The 21,970-nt window shown below is 44.5% G+C and overlaps 1 protein-coding gene across 2 annotated transcripts in view; it reads right to left on the reverse strand.

The window, feature by feature from the left end:
* Positions 1 to 10,570, reverse strand: part of ACMSD (aminocarboxymuconate semialdehyde decarboxylase) — an 81,311-nt gene extending 70,741 nt beyond the window's left edge. The window contains exons 1-2 of one of the 2 annotated variants that reach the window (XM_030210381.1): positions 10,418 to 10,570; positions 3,577 to 3,621 (exon numbers count right to left, since the gene is read on the reverse strand). In XM_030210381.1, the coding sequence (XP_030066241.1) occupies positions 3,577 to 3,621; positions 10,418 to 10,474 (102 nt within the window). In that variant the 5' untranslated portion in view covers positions 10,475 to 10,570. The remainder of the gene's footprint in view (positions 1 to 3,576; positions 3,622 to 10,417) is intronic. The other variant, XM_030210382.1, reaches the window with a different exon arrangement.
* Positions 10,571 to 21,970: the final 11,400 nt, after the last annotated feature.

Here is a 21,970-nt window from a genome sequence, read left to right on the forward strand (position 1 = left end):
AAAAAGGCCAAAAAAGAAATGGCCATGTAGTAAGTTCACACTTGCCGCATAGCCATTTCAGAGGGAGCACTTACCACCAACCACTGAGGTGGTGTTAAGGGCTCGCTTGTTAACCCAGCAGTAACCAGGCAGTGCCACTGAGTAACCCCCTGTTTTATTAATTTTACAAAAATTCCGGCAGTGCCGGAAATGCTGTATGCTGGGGGTGGAACTACCACTGGCATCGGTAGTTCTGGGTTGCCATGCTTTAGTAAAAGGGCCCCAAAGATTTTTCAACCTAGGGTCACCCATTAGAGAAACCTATGTTTCAGTTAGAAACAGAAAATCATAAGTCATGTAATATTTTGGTTTTGTTAAGCACAGAACGGACATTTATGTATGCACAAGGGCTAAGAGTCCTGGAAACCTCAGCATTAGTTGTGATAGGTATTCTAATAAGATTAGTTCACTTATGAGAACAAGAAGTATTTGAACAATTGTAATTATAACAATGCTTTCTAGTAGAAATATGCACTGAAATTTCTTTCCTCATACAAACATTACTGTCCAATAGATAAGAATTATGGCTAGAGTTTGCCATTACTTTGCCATTGATCAGCTGGAATATTATTATTATTAGCATTTGTATAGCGCTACCAGACGCACGCAGCGCTGAACACATGACACAAAGAGACAGTCCCTGCTCAAAAGAGCTTACAATCTAAATAATACGGACAGACAAGACAGTTACGGGTGAGGGAAGTAATGGGTGAGAAGGAAGGAAGGAAGGGACAAGGGGAGGGCAATTGTGGCTAGGAGCTAAAGGCAGCAGTGAAAAGGTGGGTTTTCAGCATTGGTATCTGTTGTTCTCAGCATTACATTTAATAGCTTATCTGCCATCAGATTTCTCTCTGTTCCATCAAACATTGCTATTTCCTCCCATCCCCCACAAACAGTTTCAAACTTCCTGGGTGTGACTAGTGTCTCTGCTGGGGAGAAAGCTAACAGCCTTAGAGCAAGCAGCTTTTAGAGAGAATAGATATAGATCTATAGGCATGGGGTATGTACGTTTCTTTCTTTTACCATAAATAAGAACAAAATAATAGAAAGGCCCCATCATGCCATTCTTAAAGGAGGTATTTATTTTTGTTACATTTGTACCCTGCGCTTTCCCACTCATGGCAGGCTCAATGTGGCTTACAAGGGGCAATGGAGGGTTAAGTGACTTGCCCAGAGTCACAAGGAGCTGCCTGTGCCTGAAGTGGGAATTGAACTCAGTTCCTCAGGACCAAAGTCCACCACCCTAACCACTAGGCCACTCCTCTACTCTTTAAGCACAAATTTGCTTAAAGAAAAACGCAAGTTATCAGAAATGCTAATAACTCTCCCTATAGAACTTAGACTCATTCGAAAGATAAAAACAGATATAAAATGAATTGCCAAATATTTAAACGCTCATCACTAATAAAGAACATTAATATCAATCCTACCTGGGAAGTGACAAGCACTGTAAACGTAGGATCCTTAAAATTCATAAAACCAAAAGTCACTGCGCAAAGAAGCGTGCCTTCCACTTGCCCCTTAGGCAACTTGTCGATTATAGTTTATAGTTGAGAACTTACTCTACTGCTCGAACCTGACAAAAAAGAACTAGGCAGTGTACAGACCAATATACAGAAAAGAAATGAACTCCAATATATTGACAAGACAGGCTCAATCACACAAAGTAAGGTAAGCAGAAAAGGGAATTACACAGGGTAAAGAATCAGGTAGGGGAAGGGAAGGGAACAACAGTGGTGGTAGGAGGATTTATGTCAAATGGACCAAGGCATCAGCCAGGGGCGTCGTAGGCTTGATTGAACAGCCAGGTTTTGAGGTCTGATTTAAAACTCTTGTAAGACAGATTACCACGGAGGGTCAAGGGAACGCTATTCCAAGTACAGGGCAACAGGAAATAAAAAGCACAGCGCCTCGTAGATTGCAGATGGGTTGATTTGGAGTTAGGCAAAATGAGGTGGTGGGCATTAATAGAGCGGACAGGCCAGTCAGGACAGTAGGGGATCATGAGACCAGATAAGTATTTCGTGACGCTGTAACGATTTAAAGGTGAATATTGCCACTTAAATAAGGAGGGCGTCTGACGTAGCTGTAGAGGTAGAGCTTGCTCCCACACCTAATATCATTGGCAAGAGATGACAGTACCAACAAGATGGAATTAGCAGAATAACGTTAAGTAAGTTTGCAAGTAGCTGCAGTGAGCCAGGAAATCAGTTCAGGAAAGGGTTCCTGCGGTTTCTCTTCAATCTCGGAGGGTGTCTGACTTCACTGTAGGGGTAGATCTTGCTTCCATGCCCACTAATGTTGGCAAGAGATGACAGTACCAACAAGATGGAATTAGCAGAATAACGTTAAGTAAGTTTGCAAGTAGCTGCAGTGAGCCAGGAAATCAGTTCAGGAAAGGGTTCCTGCGGTTTCTCTTCAATCTCGGAGGGTGTCTGACTTCACTGTAGGGGTAGATCTTGCTTCCATGCCCACTAATGTTGGCAAGAGATGACAGTACCAACAAGATGGAATTAGCAGAATAACGCTAAGTAAGTTCACAAATAGCTACAGTGAGCCAGGAAACCAGTTAAAGAAAGGGTTCCTGTGGTTCCTGTTCAATCTCAGAGGGTGTTTGATGTCATTGTAGGGGCAGAGCTTGCTCCCATGCCCGCTATCATTGGCAAAAGATGATAGTACCAACAAGATGGAATTAGCACAATAACACTAAGTAAGTTCACAAATAGCTGCAGTGAACCCTTCTACTAAGCTGTGTTAGGCCCTAAAACGCACCTAACACAGCAAAAAATGGAATACTGCAGAACATGCTACAGCTGCACATGGTAGTTTTTGAATGTGCATGAACTAACCATGTGCTAAGTAATTTTTTGTATTTTTTGGAAGGGGCATGTCAGGGACCAAGAGTGGGCGTTCCTGCACTAACCAGTTAGCGAATCTGCATTATCGCATGCTAAATGGTTAGCACATGGATAATGCAGGAGCCTTTGACGCCTACAAAATGAGTGTCAGTAAGTGTTTCCCTTAAGTAGCGGTTAGCTTAGCGGGGTTTAAAAAAAGATTTGGCTGGCTTCCTAAAGGAAAAGTCCATAGACCATTATTAAAATGGACTTGGAGAAATTTCACTGCTTATTTCTAGAATAAGCAGCATAAAATGTATTGTACTGTTTTGGGATTTTGCCAGGTACTTGTGACCTGAATTGGCCACTGTTGGAAACAGGATGCTGGGCTTGATGGACCTTCGGTCTGTCCCAGTATGGCAATACTTATGTACTTATGATTATATTTGTTTTCTGAAAGCAGTTAGTGTTACACACTAATTATAGCCCTTTACACTGCTTAATATAATAATCCTGTAACAGAACTACAAAACAAATGAAGGTGAAGCATTTGTTAAGCCCAGTATCATTATAGTGTATGGTGATGTTTCTTAATGGAGCATATATCAGAAGTTGATCATTAATCTTATCAGCAGTATCCTTCCTAAAAGACAGATGACTGGTAAGTAGCAAATGCCTGAGAGAATTAGAAATTGCAAACCTTTGAATGGTGCTGCAGCTGGACCCATCCCCCATAACCATATCTCTGTGGGAGAAAAAAAATCATATTTAAGTACGATGCTTGTTAAGTGGAAGAAGTTCATATTAAAGACTGTTAATACTGTTTTTCCATAAAATAATTGTATTAGTTAAGAAACCCCTTATCTTAATTTTAAATTATAACTTTTACAATAAAAGTGGTAATTTAAAGAAATAAATGTGATATAAAGATTTTTGTTTGATATCTTTAGGAAGGCTTCATATATCTTCATGAAGTGGAGGAGTAGCCTAGTGGTTAGTGCAGCGGACTCTGATCCTGGGGAACTGGGTTTAATTTCCACTGCAGCTCCTTGTGACTCTGGGCAAGTCACTTAACCCTCCATTGTCCCAGGGACAAATAAGTACCTGTATATAATATGTAAACCACTTTGAATGTAGTTGGAAAAACCACAGAAAGGTGGTATATAAATCCCATTCCATTTCCTTAAGAAATCAGATAAAAATCTATATACCACATTATGAAGGATTGCTATCTCACACATGATTCAGGCACAAAAAAAAAATTCAAATCAATTGCAGCACCATTATTTTAAAAAGGAAAAACCAAACCCAATACATAAAGTTAACTTATATCATCCAATGCTCAACTACTTGCTTATCAAACCTATAAATGGCAAGTGACCGACTCACCTGCAAATGCGCAGTAGAGACTTCCCTCTCTGTCCCGCCCCCGCGTCAAGATGTGATGACGGGGGGAGGGGCGGGACAGAGAGGGAAACTACGCGGAAGGGGAGGGAGGGAACCGCTGACGTCGCTACCGCTCCCCCCCCAAGGTAGCCGCTACCGCCTCCCCCCCCGGAGTCGCCACCACCCCCCCTTCACCCGGCCCGGGCCCTCTCTTCGTTATTCAACTTACAGCAGCGCCGAAACAGCAGCAAGCAGCTCAGCTTCAGCTCCCGTCGGCCTTCCTTCCCTGCCTGTGCCCCGCCCTCGCCAACGTGACGTCACACGAGGGCGAGGCACAGGCAGTGAAGGAAGGCCAATGGGAGCTGCTGCTTGCTGCTGTTTTGGCACTGCTGTAAGTTGAATAACGAAGAGAGGGCCCGGGCCGGGTGAAGGGGGGGCGGGGGCAGTAGCGGCTACCTTGGGGGGGAGGGGACATGGGAGGTCTCAGAAGGAGGGGGGGCCTTGGAGCTGGGAGGGCTGGACTGAAGGGGGCCTTCCAGCTGGCTGGGAAGAAGGCACGGGGGGGGGGGCAGGGGGCCTTGGAACTGGGAGGGAGGGCAGGGGGCCTTGGGAGGTGGGGGGGGGAGGGCCTGGGGCCTTGGAACTGGGAGGGAGGGAGGGCGGGCAGGGGGCCTTGCAGCTGGGAAGGGGGGAGGACTGGAGTCTTGGAGCTGGTAGGGAGGGACAGAGGGGGCCTTGGAGCTGGCAGGGAAGGAGGATGGCAGGGGGCCTTGCAGCTGCAACGGGAGGGGGGCCTTGGGGAAAAAAAACATTCCAAAACGCGCCCGTTTTAACGGGCTTAACGGCTAGTCTAACAGAAAAGCCTCCAGGTAAGAAGGTTCAAGGTTTTATTTAAATTGTAAAACAAAATAGCTAAACATTTCAAGAACCTTGAAGTTCTAAACATTTTCCCCTGGATTCTATATATCAAGCTTATTCTATAACAATGCACATAACATAATTGGCTTAACAAGCTAATCAGCATTGATAACAGCACTTAAACAATAATGAGCACTAATTGGCAATAATTAGAATTTATGTGCATAACTCGCTAAGCATATTCTGTAATGAACTGTGCCTAAATTCTAATATGTGAGGTTCAAAAGAGGCATGGCTATGGGTGGAGATTTTTTAGGCACCATATATAGAATCTGGCCCTTTATGTATCCAAATTGATTCCATCTCTCTATATAATAATTTGTCCATCTGCGTCACTGGATGACTGGCTGTCTAGGTTTGTAACCGTATGCAAATGAGCTTACGTCAGCTCGCCTCCAGCATTCCCTTCCCTCTCAGTGTTCCGCCCTCCTCTGACATCATTTCATCTTTCCGCGAGGGCGGGACACTGAGAGGGAAGGCAAGGGAAGGCTGAAGGTGACCTGAGCCGAGCTGAGCCTGCCGCCGCTGCGACCTCAGGTATGGAGGGGAGGGGAGAATCGCTGGACATGGATGAGATGGGATGGGAGGGCAGAGGAGGGGAGGGGAGAATCACTGGACATAGAGGGGAGGGGAGGGGTGAATCGCTAGACATGGAGGGGAGGGGAGTGGAGAATCGCTGGACATGGAGGGGAGGGCAGGGGAGAGAGACGAGAAAACGCTTTGACGATAGCCTTCCTAGGACCTGTTTGTTCCGAAACGGGCATTTTTGCTTGTTTTCTAGAAATCTCTAGGGATCTCTATATTGTTTAAAGCAAAAATCATTCTGGCAACCTCTTAAAGAGGTGTTTTGACAAATGGACCATTCCAACTCCTTCCTTCAGTAAAATATGCCCTTATAAAGGAAATAGAATTTCATGGGGACTCCACGGGGACCTTATCCTAAGCACTTACTTGCTTTTATAAAATAGGGTCCTGGGACCAGCACCTGCTCAAGAACAGGCCTAAATGTATGAAGGTATTCTAAATATGTGAGCACACTGCAACCACTCCATCCCTTCTCCATCTAAATTGTGCCCCCCCCCGGTAAAGCCTAAGAGCAGCACATGTATATGCATACTGGGGGGGGGGAGGGGTAATTATATCAGAGACCCTTTCTGTATGTATAACAGCCTTTACACATGGAAAAATCTTTTACTAAATTACTCCCCTAGGGGCCTTCTTACCAATAGGTCCCATTTACTAAGTGGCGGTAAAAGGGTGCCTGAGCTAGCATCGGTGCGTGTTTTTGACGCGTGCTGAAGCCCTCTTATACCACAGCGGGTAAAATGCTGCCTCTTTTTTTGAAAAGGCTGTGCGGTAAGTGAACCACTTACCACGCAGTCATTTTAGGGGAGAGCACTTACTGTCACTCATTGAAGTGGTGGTTAAGGGCTCCTGTGCTAAGCTGGCGGTAACCGGGCAGCTCACAGCACTGCCCGATTACTGCCAGGTAAATACCGGCGATACAAAATAGAAAATATTTTTATGGTGCTGGAAATGGCACATGCTGGGGCTGGGAACTACCGCTGGGCTGCTGCGGTAGCCCGGTGGTAGTTTGTGTTTGGCGCATGGTAAGCCTGTGGTGGACTAACCGCTGCTTAGCATGCCCCTTTGTGGGTCTTTCCCACAGGCTAAGGCCATTTTTACCAAAGCAGTACAATGGCCACATTTCCTATTTTTTTGTATTAATGGCCACACACTTACTTTCCCATTAGCATATGGCCATTAAAAAAGATTAGAGCATGAGCCTTTACCGTCACCTATTTTGAAGGCGGTAAGGGCTTACATGCTAATCATGCGCTGTTCAGTTAGCACGCGGCAATGTAGCTGCGATAACTGATTAGTCCACTATCCACCCCAGACACGCCCCTATGTGAAAATATTTTTAAAATATTTTAGAATGCGGTTTGTACACACACATTCAAAAGTTTCTGCAGGACATCTCAGCGTGCCCCGCAGTTTGCCATTTTTAGCTGCATTAGTGCTTATTGCAGCGTAGTAAATGGACACCTTGATGTTTCGCACACCAAAATGGCCATGATAGTATTATGCAGTGCTTTTTTTCTAGCAAAAAAGGTGCCGGTACTCAAATGCCAAGCCACCCTTCAGGGGTGGGGTAATCACTGGAATGGAGGAGTGGCCTAGTGGTTAAAGCATTGGTCTTGCAATCCAGAGGTGGCCAGTTCAAGTCCCACTGCTGCTCTTTATGATCTTGGGCAAGTCACTTAACCCTCCATTGCCTCAGGTACAAACTTAGATTGTGAGCCCTCCTGGGACAGAGAAATATCCAGGGTACCTGCATGTAACTCACCTTGAGCTACTACTGAAAAAGGTGTGAGCAAAATCTAAATAAATAAATAGCCAGACCCCCTTTAACCAGTTACAGAATCTGTGACAAGGCAGAATTGGTGTGTAGAGCCTGAGCTCTTTCATTAAAACTTGAGATCCATGGGTCAATTTTGTTAGACAATTGAAAAGGTGTCGTTACCCAGTACCCCCAAGTACCCCCTCAAAAAAAGCCCTGGTGTTATGTATAGTAACCCCCAATAACTATGCTTTCATGCTAACTCCATGTAGAAATCCCCTATGCTCACCGACCCTTTCGCTGTGTGTTGGTTAGCAGGGCAGATTTCATCCACCCCCTATTGTCCCTGCATACCACCCTCAGCCAAGATGTGAAAAGGGCCTCATGCCCTGAATAAGGAACTGAGTTCGATTCCCACTTCAGGCACAGACAGTTCCTTGTGATCTGGGCAAGTCACTTAACCCTCCATTGCCTCATGTAAGCCGCATTGAGCCTGCCATGAGTGGGAAAGCGAGGGGTACAAATGTAACAAAATAAAATAACCCCAGGCTATGTTCTTCCCCCTGGTAAGTCCTACACCTGCTTACTAGGGTTAATCTAGAAAAGATTTTGCTCTGTCATTTATTATCTTTTCAGTATTCCATTTATATAATTTGTTTCATAGCAACACATTTTATATTTTTACCACACATGTACTTCATTTTGCATGTAACATTTGCTGAAATAGCTTATCACATGCTGAAAGGTTTTACACACACTAAAATAACATAATTGATGGTTTGGAGGTTTTTGTGCTGTTTTAGATGGAAAACAGAACATGCTTTCACATTTCTAGTTTTTTTTTTGTCATGTCTTTTTAAAACACATTCCTGCTGCCTTACCCTATCAGAACAAGTGTTGAGGAAAAGCAGGGCAAGGGAGTGGAACTCTCTCATGCCCCACCATTGTAATAATTCAGATTGGCACTGGCATAACTTGTGCACTGTATCCCACCCTGGGCTTCGTTACAATCTCATTTCACTGCATTGATATTTTGTGACAGCAACAATAAAAGCCTGTGTGTTTGGTGAAAAATCAGAGGTAAGCAATGAGCCATTCGATTGAGTTCTGTTAAATTTCAATTTGTTAGCTGAAAGGTACAGCGTATTGATCCAGCTTCCATGACGCAGCACTAGGGTGAAGGTCACCTTTTTCTATCATTAATATTTAAACAGCAGAGGCAGGTTCATAAGACACAGATTGTACAGCAGCTACTCATTAATTCTACCATAAGTCCTAAGGCTCTAAACTCAATTGAAGAACCATTCCCATTTTTTTGTAATGTCCCATTTATGGGATGCAAGAGACAAAAGAATTATTTTAAAAAATTCTACAGGATAATATTTTACAAGGAAATGAGACTGCTCTGGAACTATATATATATATATAGGGAACCAGTGGAGCCAACAGCCGCACGGCTGCTTTTTGCACCCCTCCAGTGGCGTGCACCCAGGGCGGACCGCCCCCACCGCCCCGCCCTCGGTACACCACTGGGTAAGAGTTAGCTCACCGTGTGGTCATGTTTTTTCGGCTTTTATGGGCTGCAGAAAAAAGAGACCTGGCGTGTGGGAAAAATGGTCCCCGCTGCTACCGCATGGCCCTTTTTCCCGTAGCTTAGTAAAATGTCCCGTTAGTGCAGCTACATTACTACGTGCTAACTGATTAGTGCAGGAATACCACATGAGCCTTTACCGCCTATACAATGGGTTACGGTACATGCTCATATGGAAAATTTTTTAAATGGCTGCATGCAAATGGCAACATCAGTGCATGGCTATTAATACAAAAAATAAAAAAAAATCAGCTATTTTCTCCAGATTCTATATATCACGCCAAGATTTCCATGCAGAAATCAAAGCATATTCCATAACAATGCACATAACTTAATTAGTTAACAAGCTAATCAGTGCTGTTAATTGGATGTTAACAAGCAATTATCAGCACTAATTGGCATTAATTGAGATTTACATACATAACTCGCTAAGGGGGGTCTTTTACAAAGGCACAGTAGTGTTTTTAGCACATGCGCTAAATGCTAGAGACGCCCATAGGAATATAGCGTCTCTAGCATTTAGCGCACTTACGCTTTGGAAAAGGAGCTCTAAGTGTATTCTGCACCGTGGTGCACCTAAATTCTAATGTCACATAGCTGAAAAGGAGGTGTGGCCATGAGCAGGGCATGGGCTTTTCTACAATCTATGCGCATTATTACAGAATGCGCCTGCTCTGTACTTAATTTTGGTGCCAGGATTTACGCCAGTAAAACATTGCATAAATGGGTGCAACTAAATTTGGTCGCATGGAGAGCCACTCAGCATATTCTATAAACTGTGCAGAACTTTAAGCTGATTCTATTAAAACTAGGCATACTTTAGAGAATCTGCCTAGGTGTATTTCTTTTTCACGTGGATTTTTCAGGTGCACTATATAGAATCTAGCCCTTTCTGGTTGTGGTAAAAATGTCCTCAGTGCACGGGAAAAATTCATGAAAGGGCTCACTAAGGCCACTTTTTTTTTTACCATAGCTTAGAAAAAGCACCCTATAGATAAGCCGACCGTTATTTCTCTGTTTACATAAAATCAAAATTAATGCTTTTTGATACTGAAATACTATCATGTTTTACACAGATCCCAGTCCAACAATATTACAAGAATTGTTTGATACCAATACTATAGTACCTGCTGTACTTTACAGTTAATATCTATAATTTTGTGAATGCCAAAAGCATTTCAATTGTCTATTAATGATAATTGAGCAGAACCATGAAATCATTCTAAATAGTAAACATGGAAAGTTCAAGCATTTGATTCATGAGTACAGTGTGTTCGTATCAGAAATCTGAGCTTATATTACCTCTTTTAGATTAGGCCAGTCCTTAGGCAAAATGTGACTGTGAATATCAATTTTCATCTCCGAAAATGGCACTGGAATGTCTGTTCCAATGATAAGATGCCTCTTCAGACATGAAGACCAAGAGGTTTACTGTTTTATATAACTGAACAACTGAGTTTGATTTTAGTTCCTCTGATCATCCACCCACAACCACCCCATTGTACACTAACCAATCTGAGGGTGGGCTGAATGGCAAACATACTACGACTTACCTCTGTTCAAGTTCAAAGTACAATGCAAACTTCAGTTCACTCCAAAATCTGACCTCAATGCCTTTTGCATGGGAAAAAGGTACTGTAAATAGACTATTGCCTAAGAATTCACTGGAAAGGAAGTGCTGCTTGTTCAGTATAAAAGAAGGATTTGGGCATTTTCAAATTCTCCCGGAGGGAGATAAAGAGGCATTCACAAATCTCTTATAGAGGAGGAGTGCGCCCTCCGATGGCCAAGAGATTTATTGGAATAAGGAATAAGTCCAGGAACCCCCAGGCCCACAATGCACCTGACCCAATACAGGACTCACAGGAAGTGAAGGGGGAGGGGCAGGATTGGGAGATGGCTTCTAATCAGGGAGATGAGGAGCAGCTGGGGGAACCCTGGGAGGAGGAAGAAGAAATGGAATGGGATAAAAAGGAGGCTATAGAGGAGAGTGGGGAGGAGAGTATGGAGGTGGCTGCATTCACGCAAACTGCTGGTACCAAGGTGAGAGGTTTCCTGGCTGCTGTATTTCCTAAACTGTCTAGGTTATCAATAGAAATCAAACAAAATAAAACATGGAAAAGAAAATAAGATGATACCTTTTTTTTATTGGACATAACTTAATACATTTCTTGATTAGCTTTCGAAGGTTGCCCTTCTTCGTCAGATCGGAAATATGCAAATGTGCTAGCTGACAGTGTATATAAGTGAAAACATTCAAGCATTCTATGACAGTCTGACAGGGTGGGAGGAAGGGGGTGGGTAAGAGGTATGCATGGGGACATCAAAGCATATCATTGATATTCTAACAGGATGGGTGTGGATAATTGAGGGGTGGGGTGATCAACAGAGACATACAGCTTTATGGTTTATAATGGGCTAGGAACCCCAGATCCTTGTTAAGTCCTTTCTGTTGGGTGTTAAAATATTCAATCATTCTGAAGGGCAACCTTCAAAAGCTAATCAAGAAATGTATTAAGTTATGTCCAATAAAAAAAGGTATCATCTTATTTTCTTTTCCATGTTTTATTTTGTTTGATTTCTACTGATAACCTTAAGAGTGGACTAACACGGCTACCACACTCCTCTACTAAACTGTCTAGAATTGGAAAGACAGAATTGATGCAGCTGGGAAGAAACCTGTGGCAGCAGGTAACTCAAAAGGTTAAGAATATGGGAAGTTAAATACCGTGTGTTGTAAGAAACTGGTGATTAACACGATAATTAATGGCTACCTGAAAAGAGAAAGTGATGTTAAAGGACTGAGCTATAAGCAGCAAGCTAGTGGATATAACCCTGTGTGACATTGTGAATGGGAACAAATGTCACTGAACCTGAGATAATGCAGTATGCTGTGCTGTTGAAGTTGCTACAAATGAACTGGTATAAATAAATAAGAAACCTTTATTATAAGAACTAGTAAAAAAGGCCTGTTTCTGACACAAATGAAATGGGTGCTAGCACGGTTTTCCTCAGAGTGTGTATGTTTGAGAGAGTGTATGTGAGAGTGACTGTGTGTGAGAGAGAGAGTGAATGTGCGAGTGTGTGTGTGTGTGTGAGAGAGAGAGTGAGTCTGGGTGCGAGTGTGTGAGAATGAGAGTGTATGCACGTGCGTATGTGAGACACAGTGAGAGAGAGAGAGAGAGTGTGTTTCACACAGATACAGTGTGTGCGAGAGAGAGAGTGTGTGTGAGACACAGACTCTCTGTGAGACTGAGTGTATGAGACCAAGAGAGTGTGTGAGTGACTGTGTGACACATAGAGAGTGAATGTGATACAGTGTGAGACATAGTGTGTGTGAGAGTGAGAGAGAGAGAAAGACATTGACTGTGAGAGAGAGAGGGAGAGTGTGTGAGAGAGTGTGTGTGTGACAGAGATACCTCCCCCCCCTCTGGTGTCAGGCCCCCCCTCCCTCTCTCTGGTGTCAGGCCCCCCCCCTCTCTCTGGTGTCTGAGCGTTACTGTGCAGGACGTTGAGCTCTGACTGTGCTTCAAGGAACTGACCAATCCTATTTAATAGAATGCACCTCCAACATTCTGAAGCCGAGAAACCTCGTGTGAGCACATACGCCAGGCCCCCTCCCTGCCCATTTTCAAATCATTGCTCAAAGCCCATCTCTTCAATGTTGCCTTCGGCACCTAACCACCACACCTCTACTCAAGAAATCTAGACTGCACCAACTTGACATTTCGTCTTTTAGATTGTAAGCTCCTTTGAGCAGGGACCGTCCTTCTTTGTTGATTTGTACAGCGCTGCGTAACCCTAGTAGCGCTCTAGAAATGTTAAGTAGTAGTAGTAGTAGTGTGGTTGGTCACTTCTGCTTGTGACGAACCCGGAAGTACGTGATGTCAATTCAGGAGATGGATACAGAGAGCAGGAATGCCTCAGCCATGCAGTCAGTTTCAGAATGTTGGAGGTGCGTTTTATTATATAGGATGTTGGCGTCCCTGTCAGTTTATTGGGTGATCACTGAAGTACAAGTCAAAGGAACAGTGAATCCAGAAGGTCCTGGCTGGGGGAGAAAGGAGAACAGGTGTTGACCGGTGTCTAAAGAGATAGAAGCCGGTGTTGAAGTATATCCCCTAAGCAGGGTCAACCCAGGCTGAAGAGTGGAAGGGAGACCTGCTGACAATCCACTTAGGCACCTACATGTGCCCAACATGCACCAATTCTGAACTACCGCCCGGCTGCCACGAGGCCCAGGCAGTAATTTCATTTTTTGAGTGCGTCCAGTAGGCGCACCGGAAATTTTCCTGGTAATCAGCATTGTACGCGCACTGATGATTACTGCTTGGTTAACGCGTGAGACCTTACCGCTAAGTCAATGGGTGGCGATAAGGTCTCAGGGCCAAAATTGACATGTGCCGGTTTTTATTTTGCCGCCCGTCCATTTTTGGACCCCCAAAAAAGGCCTTTTTTTGCAGGTGCACTGAGAAAATGGAGCTTCCTTCTGTTCTCTGAGTCTGACATCCTGCACATACAACGTGCAGGACATCAGTATGCAACAGAACGAAGACTTTTTTGACTGCAGGACGAAGAGGACATCGGCTGGTGGGGATTGGGGTCCCCCGCCAGCAAAACCAAAGGTAGACGACAGCGGGGGAGGGTTCGCGGGAGGGGGGGTCGAGAGGGTCGTTGGGAGGGGGGTCCAGGAGGAAATCTACGGGGGCCCAGGCCCCCTCAGGCCCCATGTAGCTACGCCACTGGCTACTACTGAAAAAGGTGTGAGCAAAATCTAAATAAATAAATAGAATGGTTTGACACCTAACTGGTCTTTGAGCTGGCATAAATGCTTTCACCAAAAGTGAGGCGTGAAAATGTGGTCTTATGCTAGTATTCGATAAAGCAGTTCTATGCAGAACTGCTGCTATAAAATTTATACTTACTGCACCTCATTCGGGCATCTAAATTTCAGTCAAAGGACAGCAACAGAAGTGGAGAAACTGGATCCGCTATGAGGAGGAATGCAGAGACAAGGGAGTAGCGTGATCAACAGAACACTTCCAAGTGAGACCAAGGAGACAAGAGATGAAAAAATAGTCTGTATTTATGATTACATGTTTGATTTTATTTTACACAATTGTATGTATTTATTATTACGTGTTTTATTTTAATCCGTAGACTCCTGAGGCAGGCGTTGTTTGCCAAAACACGGTGCCATGTTGAGTCTTATCTACCATTAAAGATCTATTTTTTCATCTCTTGTCTCCTTGGTCTCACTTGGAAGAGTCCTGTTGATAATGCTACTCCCTTGTCTCTGTATCTAAATTTCGGTGCCATTTCTTGAATTTACCCCTATCTGCATAGTACTAAGGTGGTCTGTAAAAATCTTTAGAGGCATTATCTGGCAAATATCCCGGTAGTAGCACTTCTCTGGATAGCAAATGCTTTTATCTGGATAAGTATTTGAATATTGACCTGAATACTTCCTTTCTTTGAGATCTGAAATATCTTTTTAGTGAGTCAACTTTAGAAGCATTTCTACTTTCATACCGGCCATTTTTGACTCTAAAGTACTCCAGTATGGATGTTACCAGGTAGTGAAGCAAATATTTAGAACCTTGACACTAGAGTTATCAGAGGAATTCAAAGAAACAGAAAGGGCATATGGGGGTCATATTGATGGTGTTTTTAGTTTGCCCTGAGGACATTGGTATCTGTTACTCTTGCCTGAAACCTATTATAATACTGAGAATTCTCAGAGGATTTCAGGGAAGCAGGAAGGGGTGAGAAGAGCCATATTGATTGTGTTCCTGGCTGTTAGATAAGGTAAATTTTAATGGAAAAAAAGAAGGTTTTAATAATATTTTTGAGGTTTGCTGCTGTGAAAGTTTATTTTTAAATGTAAAATTAGATAATATTAATAATACAAAGGACTTGCCTTGAGTTCAGCTAACCATCAAATTATCCCAACTGTCTCTGTACCATGCATCTTGTTCCTATCATATATCTGCTCTTCGTCCCTCAGCTATATGGTAAGCTGTATTGTAGAAAATCATTAGCATCATATCTATGTCAGTGGCGTAGCCAGACCTGAGATTTTGGGTGGGCCCAGAGCTAATATGGGTGGGCACGCACTAAGTGAGATTAAATAAAAATAATAAAGCACGACGTGAACTGGTTGCAGCAGCTCATAGTTCGCTCTGGCTCCATCCTCTTCGCTGATGGCCGCGGGACCCCCTCTCCTGATCATCTGCTCTGACTCCGAGAGCAGATCAGGAGGAGACCCACCACCAGCGCCAACACCGTCAAGCGACGAGCGTCTATCTCCTGTCCCTTCCCCTTCCCTCATCCTACCGCTCTAAGAAAAGCACGGCGGAGAGGCACAGAGAACCTTACCTCGACTCCATCCTTCACTTTGCTGTGGCTCCATTCTCTTCTCTGACTGCCGCGGGACCCCCTCTCCTGATCATCTGCTCTGACTCCGAGAGCAGATCAGGAGGAGACCCGCCACCAGCGCCAACACCGTCTATCTCCTGTCCCTTCCCCTTCCCTCCGGGAGGCACAGAGAACCTTAACTCGACTCCATCCTTCGCTTCCTGCCGCCCTCTCTCTGCGCCCCGCCTTCCTCTGATGTCATTTCCTTTCGGGCGGGCGGGGCGCAGAGAGAGAGAGCAGGAAGCGAAGGACGTAGTCGAGCCTGGCTGCTTGCTGCTGTTTTTACGCCCGCCCGCTCGCCGCTGCGGGCAAGAAGAAGACTGTCATCGTCTTGGAGAAGGTCGCAAAAGACTGGGTGGGCCTGGGTCGAGATTGGGTGGGCCTGGGCCCACCAAGGCCCACCCGTAGCTACGCCCCTGATCTATGTTAGTTGAATGTTCTAATGCATGCTTATTAGGTGTGTCATAGGCGCCGACTCCATGAGTGTTGTGGCTGTGCGAGCACCCCCAATATTTTAACCCGCGTCGCCTTCCTGCCACCCAGAACTTAAAACTCATCTTACCTCAGTCCCGGCAGGTGGCAGCAGTGAAAGGTGAGCAGGCTCATGTTCAGCCTTCCCTTCTCTCTCAGCTTTGGTCCCGCGTTTGCGGAAACAGGAAATGAGGACGGGACCAGAGCTGAGAGAGAAGGGAAGGCTGAAGACCAGCCTGCTCGCCTTTCACTGCTGCCAGGACCGAGGTGAGATGAGTTTTAAATTCTGGGCGGCAGGAAGGCAAGGACGGACTGCGGTTGGGACTGGCACTCAGAGGAGAGGGGGGGGGGGACTGGCACTCGGAGGAGAGGGGGGGCCTGGAACTCAGAGGAGAGGGGGGGATGAAAAGGGGCAGGTGGTGTTTGGGGTGAGTTTCTGGACATGGAGGGGAGGGTGGTGGTAGTGGTGGTGGTGGTTTGTATTGAATATATGGTGATAGGAGTTTTGTTTTTAGGGTAGTTTATAGGTCATTAACATGTCCACGTGCAGAGGTGCTTCTTTCTTTTCAGTACTGCAAGGTAAGAGAACCCTCAAAGCATTGCACCATAAGGTCTGATATCCATCTGCAGTAGCAAAACAGAAAACAAACATGTCATATAGTGAAACCTTATTATAAATGAGCTTCCATAAGAGTATACGCTTTCATTTAGCATTTGCAAAATTTATTTTTTCTCTTGAATTTTTATGTTCTTTATGTTTATGAAAAATATATGAGATGCTATTTTAAGCTTACATTGCCTTAGCGTGTGCAGGGAAAGGCAGTATATCAGATGTAAGTAGATAGATGTTAATAACAGAGCCCTCACTGAATCGCCTGAGATCTGATATAGTGGATAACAGCTTTAATAATTGAATAACATTATTCATGATGTATTTGAGCTCCATAATGGAGCACCAGGAAGGCGATTTACATGTTATTGTGTCCAACACCAGTTTTAAGGTGGCATTCTAGCAGCCTTTAAGGGAACCATGACTTTTTATGCTGCCTTGACACAGCTGAGAGATATCAGGTGCTTCATAGTAATTGAAAACGTTAGGCAAGGAGCAACAAGTGGGAGTGGAAATAGCCTCTCTCTGGCCTCCAGATACGTCAGTTTATTTGTATACGGCATTGTTACCTCCATAAATAGTGACATGCATTGCTGTTCAGTACAAGAACAGCACCTTTTAACCGTAGAAGATACCATATCAGCTATGGTATCTGGTGGATGTGTTGCGGAAGGAGGCAGGGTGGTTTTAGGAGTAGGATGAATGAAGGCAGAACCCACTACATTATGGCATAACTGCTTGGGATCAAGCAAAACAACGGAAGGAGGTCCAAGCATCACGGTTACGCAACAGCAACAGGCGAAGTAGCGGGACAACAAAGAAGAGGTGGAGGAGTGGCCTTAGTGGTTAGGGTGGTGGACTTTGGTCCTGGGGAACTGAGGAACTGAGTTTGATTCCCGCTTCAGGCACAGGCAGCTCCTTGTGACTCTGGGCAAGTCACTTAACCCTCCATTGCCCCATGTAAGCCGCATTGAGCCTGCCATGAGTGGGAAAGCGCAGGGAGCAAATGTAACAAAAATAAAATAGATACTATTGGAGATTCTACATGGAATGTTGCTACTATTGGAGATTCTACATGGAATGTTGCTATTCCACTAGCAACATTCCATGTAGAAGGCTGCGCAGGCTTCTGTTTCTGTGAGTCTGACGTCCTGCACGTACGTGCAGGACGTCAGACTCACAGAAGCAGAAGCCTGCGCGGCCACATTGGTGATCTGCAAGGGCCGACTTCTACATGGAATGTTGCTAGTGGGACTCTGGGCAAGTCACTTAACCCTCCATTGCCCCATGTAAGCCGCATTGAGCCTGCCATGAGTGGGAAAGCGCGGGGTACAAATGTAAAAAAAAAAAAGACAGGATTCGATGAATGCACAAGAAGCTTTTAATTCATTCATAAAATCCAAATCAAGGAAGAAATGTGTAGAGGTGACTTGACATGGCCGTGTTTCGGCATATGTGCCTGCATCAGGAGTCCTTCTTTACAAACAGCAAAACAATTTCATAAGTGTATGTGCAGAAAAAGCAGAAACAAACATCGACCAAGGGAGCGGCATGAACATGAAGCACTCAAATGGTGTCTCTCATTTCTAGCTCTCAAGAGTGACGCCATTCAAGTGCTTCATGTTCGTGCCGCTCCCTTGGTCGATGTTTGTTTCTGATTTTTCTGCACATACACTTATGAAATTGTTTTGCTGTTTGTAAAGAAGGACTCCTGACGCAGGCATATATGCCGAAACACGGCCATGTCGAGTCACCTCTACACATTTCTTCCTTGATTTGGATTTTATGAATGAATTAAAAGCTTCTTGTGCATTCATCGAATCCTGCCTTCTTTGTTGTCTCACTACTTCTCCTGTTGTTCTAACTGCTTGGGATGCAGGGTAAGTGATATAGTGATAAGAACCACGTGCCTGATATTCAAAGGGGCAGGTGAGGCTCTTGTTAAATTAAACCCTGCTGAGCCAGACCACTGCAGACAGAAGTATTTAACCGGGAAGTGCCGCTGTATATCTCCACTAACTGGCCATTCCCTAGCAGGCTAGGTTAGGGATGGTCTAGGGGCGGAGTTTGGCTGGAGCCACAACATATCTGGTTAGTGGCGATATTCAGTCCACTAACTGGCTAAGTAAGTGCATAAAGTCAGGACAGCAAAAAGGCTGTCCTAACTTTATGCGCTGAGGAGCCCTTTTACTAAGCGGCGATAAGTCCACTGTGGACTTATTGCACACCAGTCTGGAGCTACTGCTGGCCCAGTGTGGGCACTGGTGGTAGTTCCACCCCCAGCATGTGGCATTATTTAAAAAATATTTCCACAGAGGGTTACCTGACACTAACTGCCAGGTTAGCGCAGGAGCCCTTACCGCCACCTCAGTGGGTGGCAGTACATGCTCCCCCCCATGGCCATTAGGTAAGAGCAGGGTCCTTTTTACCGCAGCTTAGTAAAAGGGCCCCTGAGTTTACTGGGCACTGGTTTGAATATCAGCCGGTGCCCAATTAACTTCTGGGTAAGCACATATACTCTGGTATTCAATGCCAGGAGTCGTGCATGCTCCAGGTTTAGTTCAGCCCATAGCTGTGAGCGGCTTACAAGATAAGTCTTCGGTAATTAGCATTCAATCATGCTAATCTATGTGGAAGGTGGTATTTCAATTTTAGTTTATACCTTTTCAGTGATAGTTTTAAGGCAAGCTACATTCAGGTACTTCCCTATCCCCAGAGAGGTTATAGTCTGTGGTGCATAGTTATCGACATGAATTACCATTAAGACATGTTAATTTACCACTAACTCATGCTATTTTAACACAGGTCCCATTTTATGCAATGAGCCCTAGTTACTAATAACTGAGGTTAACAGAAAAATAAACGGCTTAAAGGTAGTCCATGTTGATAACTTTGTCCCTAAGTTTGCTCCTGAGGCAAAGGAAGGTTAAGCAACTTGCCCAAGGTCACAAGGACCATCTGTGAGAGAAGCAGGATTTGAACCCTGGCTACTCTCCACGCCAAGACTGTGAGATTATGACATCATTTCTTATAACCTGCAGCTTTTTAAAGCATTACCATTTCTGTTTTCTGACTATAATAAACATATTTTTATGTGTATGCAGATGCTGGGATTTTCTTCATTTATTTCTAGGGATCTGAGGTGAATAAGTGTATCAGAAAATATGCTAAGCAGGCAGTGTGGAGCAAGAAGCAGGGGGAGTCATTTTTGCATCTTGCCATTAAATCATGCTGACATAATGGCCTGAGTTTGCTCAATTAAGTTTCTCTAACCTTTTCCTTAGGGGTCAATATCACCTGAATTACTTTTTTTTTTTTTTTTTTTTTTGCAAAGTGACAAAGAGGCTCAGGCATAAAGAAATGAGCAGCTAACATATACTGTAATCTGGAGCAGGACAAGCTTAAAATGTTTCATTATACAGCAATCTTTCATTTTATAGAAACTTGCTTAACACAGTTTCAATATAAAGTAATTTATTTATTGGAACAAGGAACGTAGATAATCTCTAAAAGAGAATTTGTCCTGATGCGCGTCCCGTACTACCGAGATCTTTGTGTAGAGCTTCCTGTTGTGCATGAACGTAGAAAGTATGCTATGGTTTAGAGTCATTAAAAACTATTACAAGTGGCCTTTGTGGTGCATTTCAGTACTGATGTTTTCTGTCCTTATAATGGAAAGACTGGAATACAAACACTGCTACAGAACCAGGCTTTCAGCTCCAAGGACAGAATAGTCAGTTTCGGCAGATATGCCTCACCACGTGGGAAATAAGAAAAACAAAAGAAGGTATAGACAAAGCATACACAACAATATTTGGGGGACGGAACAACATAAGTACATAAGTATTGCCATACTGGGACAGACCGAAGGTCCATCAAGCCCAGCATCCTGTTTCTAACAGTGACCAATCTAGGTCACAAGTACCCGACAAGATCCCAAAACAGTACAATACATTTTATGCTGCTTATTCTAGAAATAAGCAGTGGATTTTCCCCAAGTCCATTTTAATAATGGTCTATAGACATTTCCTTTAGGAAGTCATCCAAACCTTTTTTAAACCCCGCTAAGCTAACTGTTTTTACTACATTCTCCGACAACGAATTCCAGAGTTTAATTACACGTTGTGTGAAAAAATATTTTCTCCAAACTGTTTTAAATTTACTACTTAGTAGCTTCATTGTGTGCCCCCTGGTTCTAGTATTTTTGGAAAGAGTAAGCAAGCGATTCATGTCTACCTGTTCCACTCCACTCATTATTTTATAGACCTCTATCCAGGGGTGTGCTGGTAAAATTTTAACAACGGGCTCTCTCTCCGGCCATAACTGGCCCTGAAACTTGGGGGGGGGGGGGGGGGAGATACATGCCTCTCTCTCCCCTCCCTTGTGCAGGCACGCTAGGCATACCTTTGCTGAGCCCCACCAGCCAATAAATGGACTGCCACCATTCTCTGCTGCTTGTTTCTGGCTCTCAGCAGCATGATGGAACCTTCTTGCTCTTGCATGAAAAGTCCCAGCCTGATGCTTAGAGTCAGAAACAAGGAGCAGGGAGCAGCAGCAGTCTATTTACTTGGCTGGTGGGGCCAGCATCACTGCCAGCAAAGTAAAAGAGAATTCAGGAGGGGGCCCCAAGCCTACATTTTGGGAGTCAGTTGTTAGAATAGCCATGGGGAGGCCTACTTTAACAACCGGCTCCCAAAATGCTTAAAAACGTAACAAACGGCTCTTGCGAGCCCGTGAGAGCCCGCTCCAGCACACCACTGCCTCTATCATATCTCCCCTCAGCTGTCTTTTCTCCAAGCTGAAGTGCCCTAGCCGCTTTAGCCTTTCCTCATAGAGAAGTCATCCCATCCCCTTTATCATTGAAAATGCATTACCTTGGAAATTATGACAACGCAGCCTACAGATACCAGACAGATCCTTTATTGGCAAGGAAGAAAATTCTGTTTCTGGGGTTTAAAACTGCCAAGGATAGCTTAACACTTCTCCTATGAGCCTGTGCTGCTGGAGATATTAAACTAAAGCCCCACTTGAAGTATATCACTCAGAAAATCAGATGGTCATAACTGTGGAAAGCCAAATCATCAAACAGGAAGGTCTGGGTGACTATGAGCAATTTTCAGGAGTAGTTCATAACATATTTTTGTCCTAAAATTGAATCCTGTTACGCAGGAATAGCCACATCAGTAAGGTATTGTTCCTCATAGATAGTGCCCCCAACCACTCAGTCAGTCTAAGGGATCTGTGGGCGTAGCCACGGGCGGGCCCGGGTGGGCCTGGGCCCACCCAAGTTCGGGTCAGGCCCGCCCAGCAGCAAAGTTCCTGAGTGATGGCGATTCCAGTCGCAGCGATTCCCACAC

Source organism: Microcaecilia unicolor, chromosome 7 (genome assembly GCF_901765095.1).
Source record: "Microcaecilia unicolor chromosome 7, aMicUni1.1, whole genome shotgun sequence".
Taxonomy (NCBI): domain Eukaryota; kingdom Metazoa; phylum Chordata; class Amphibia; order Gymnophiona; family Siphonopidae; genus Microcaecilia; species Microcaecilia unicolor.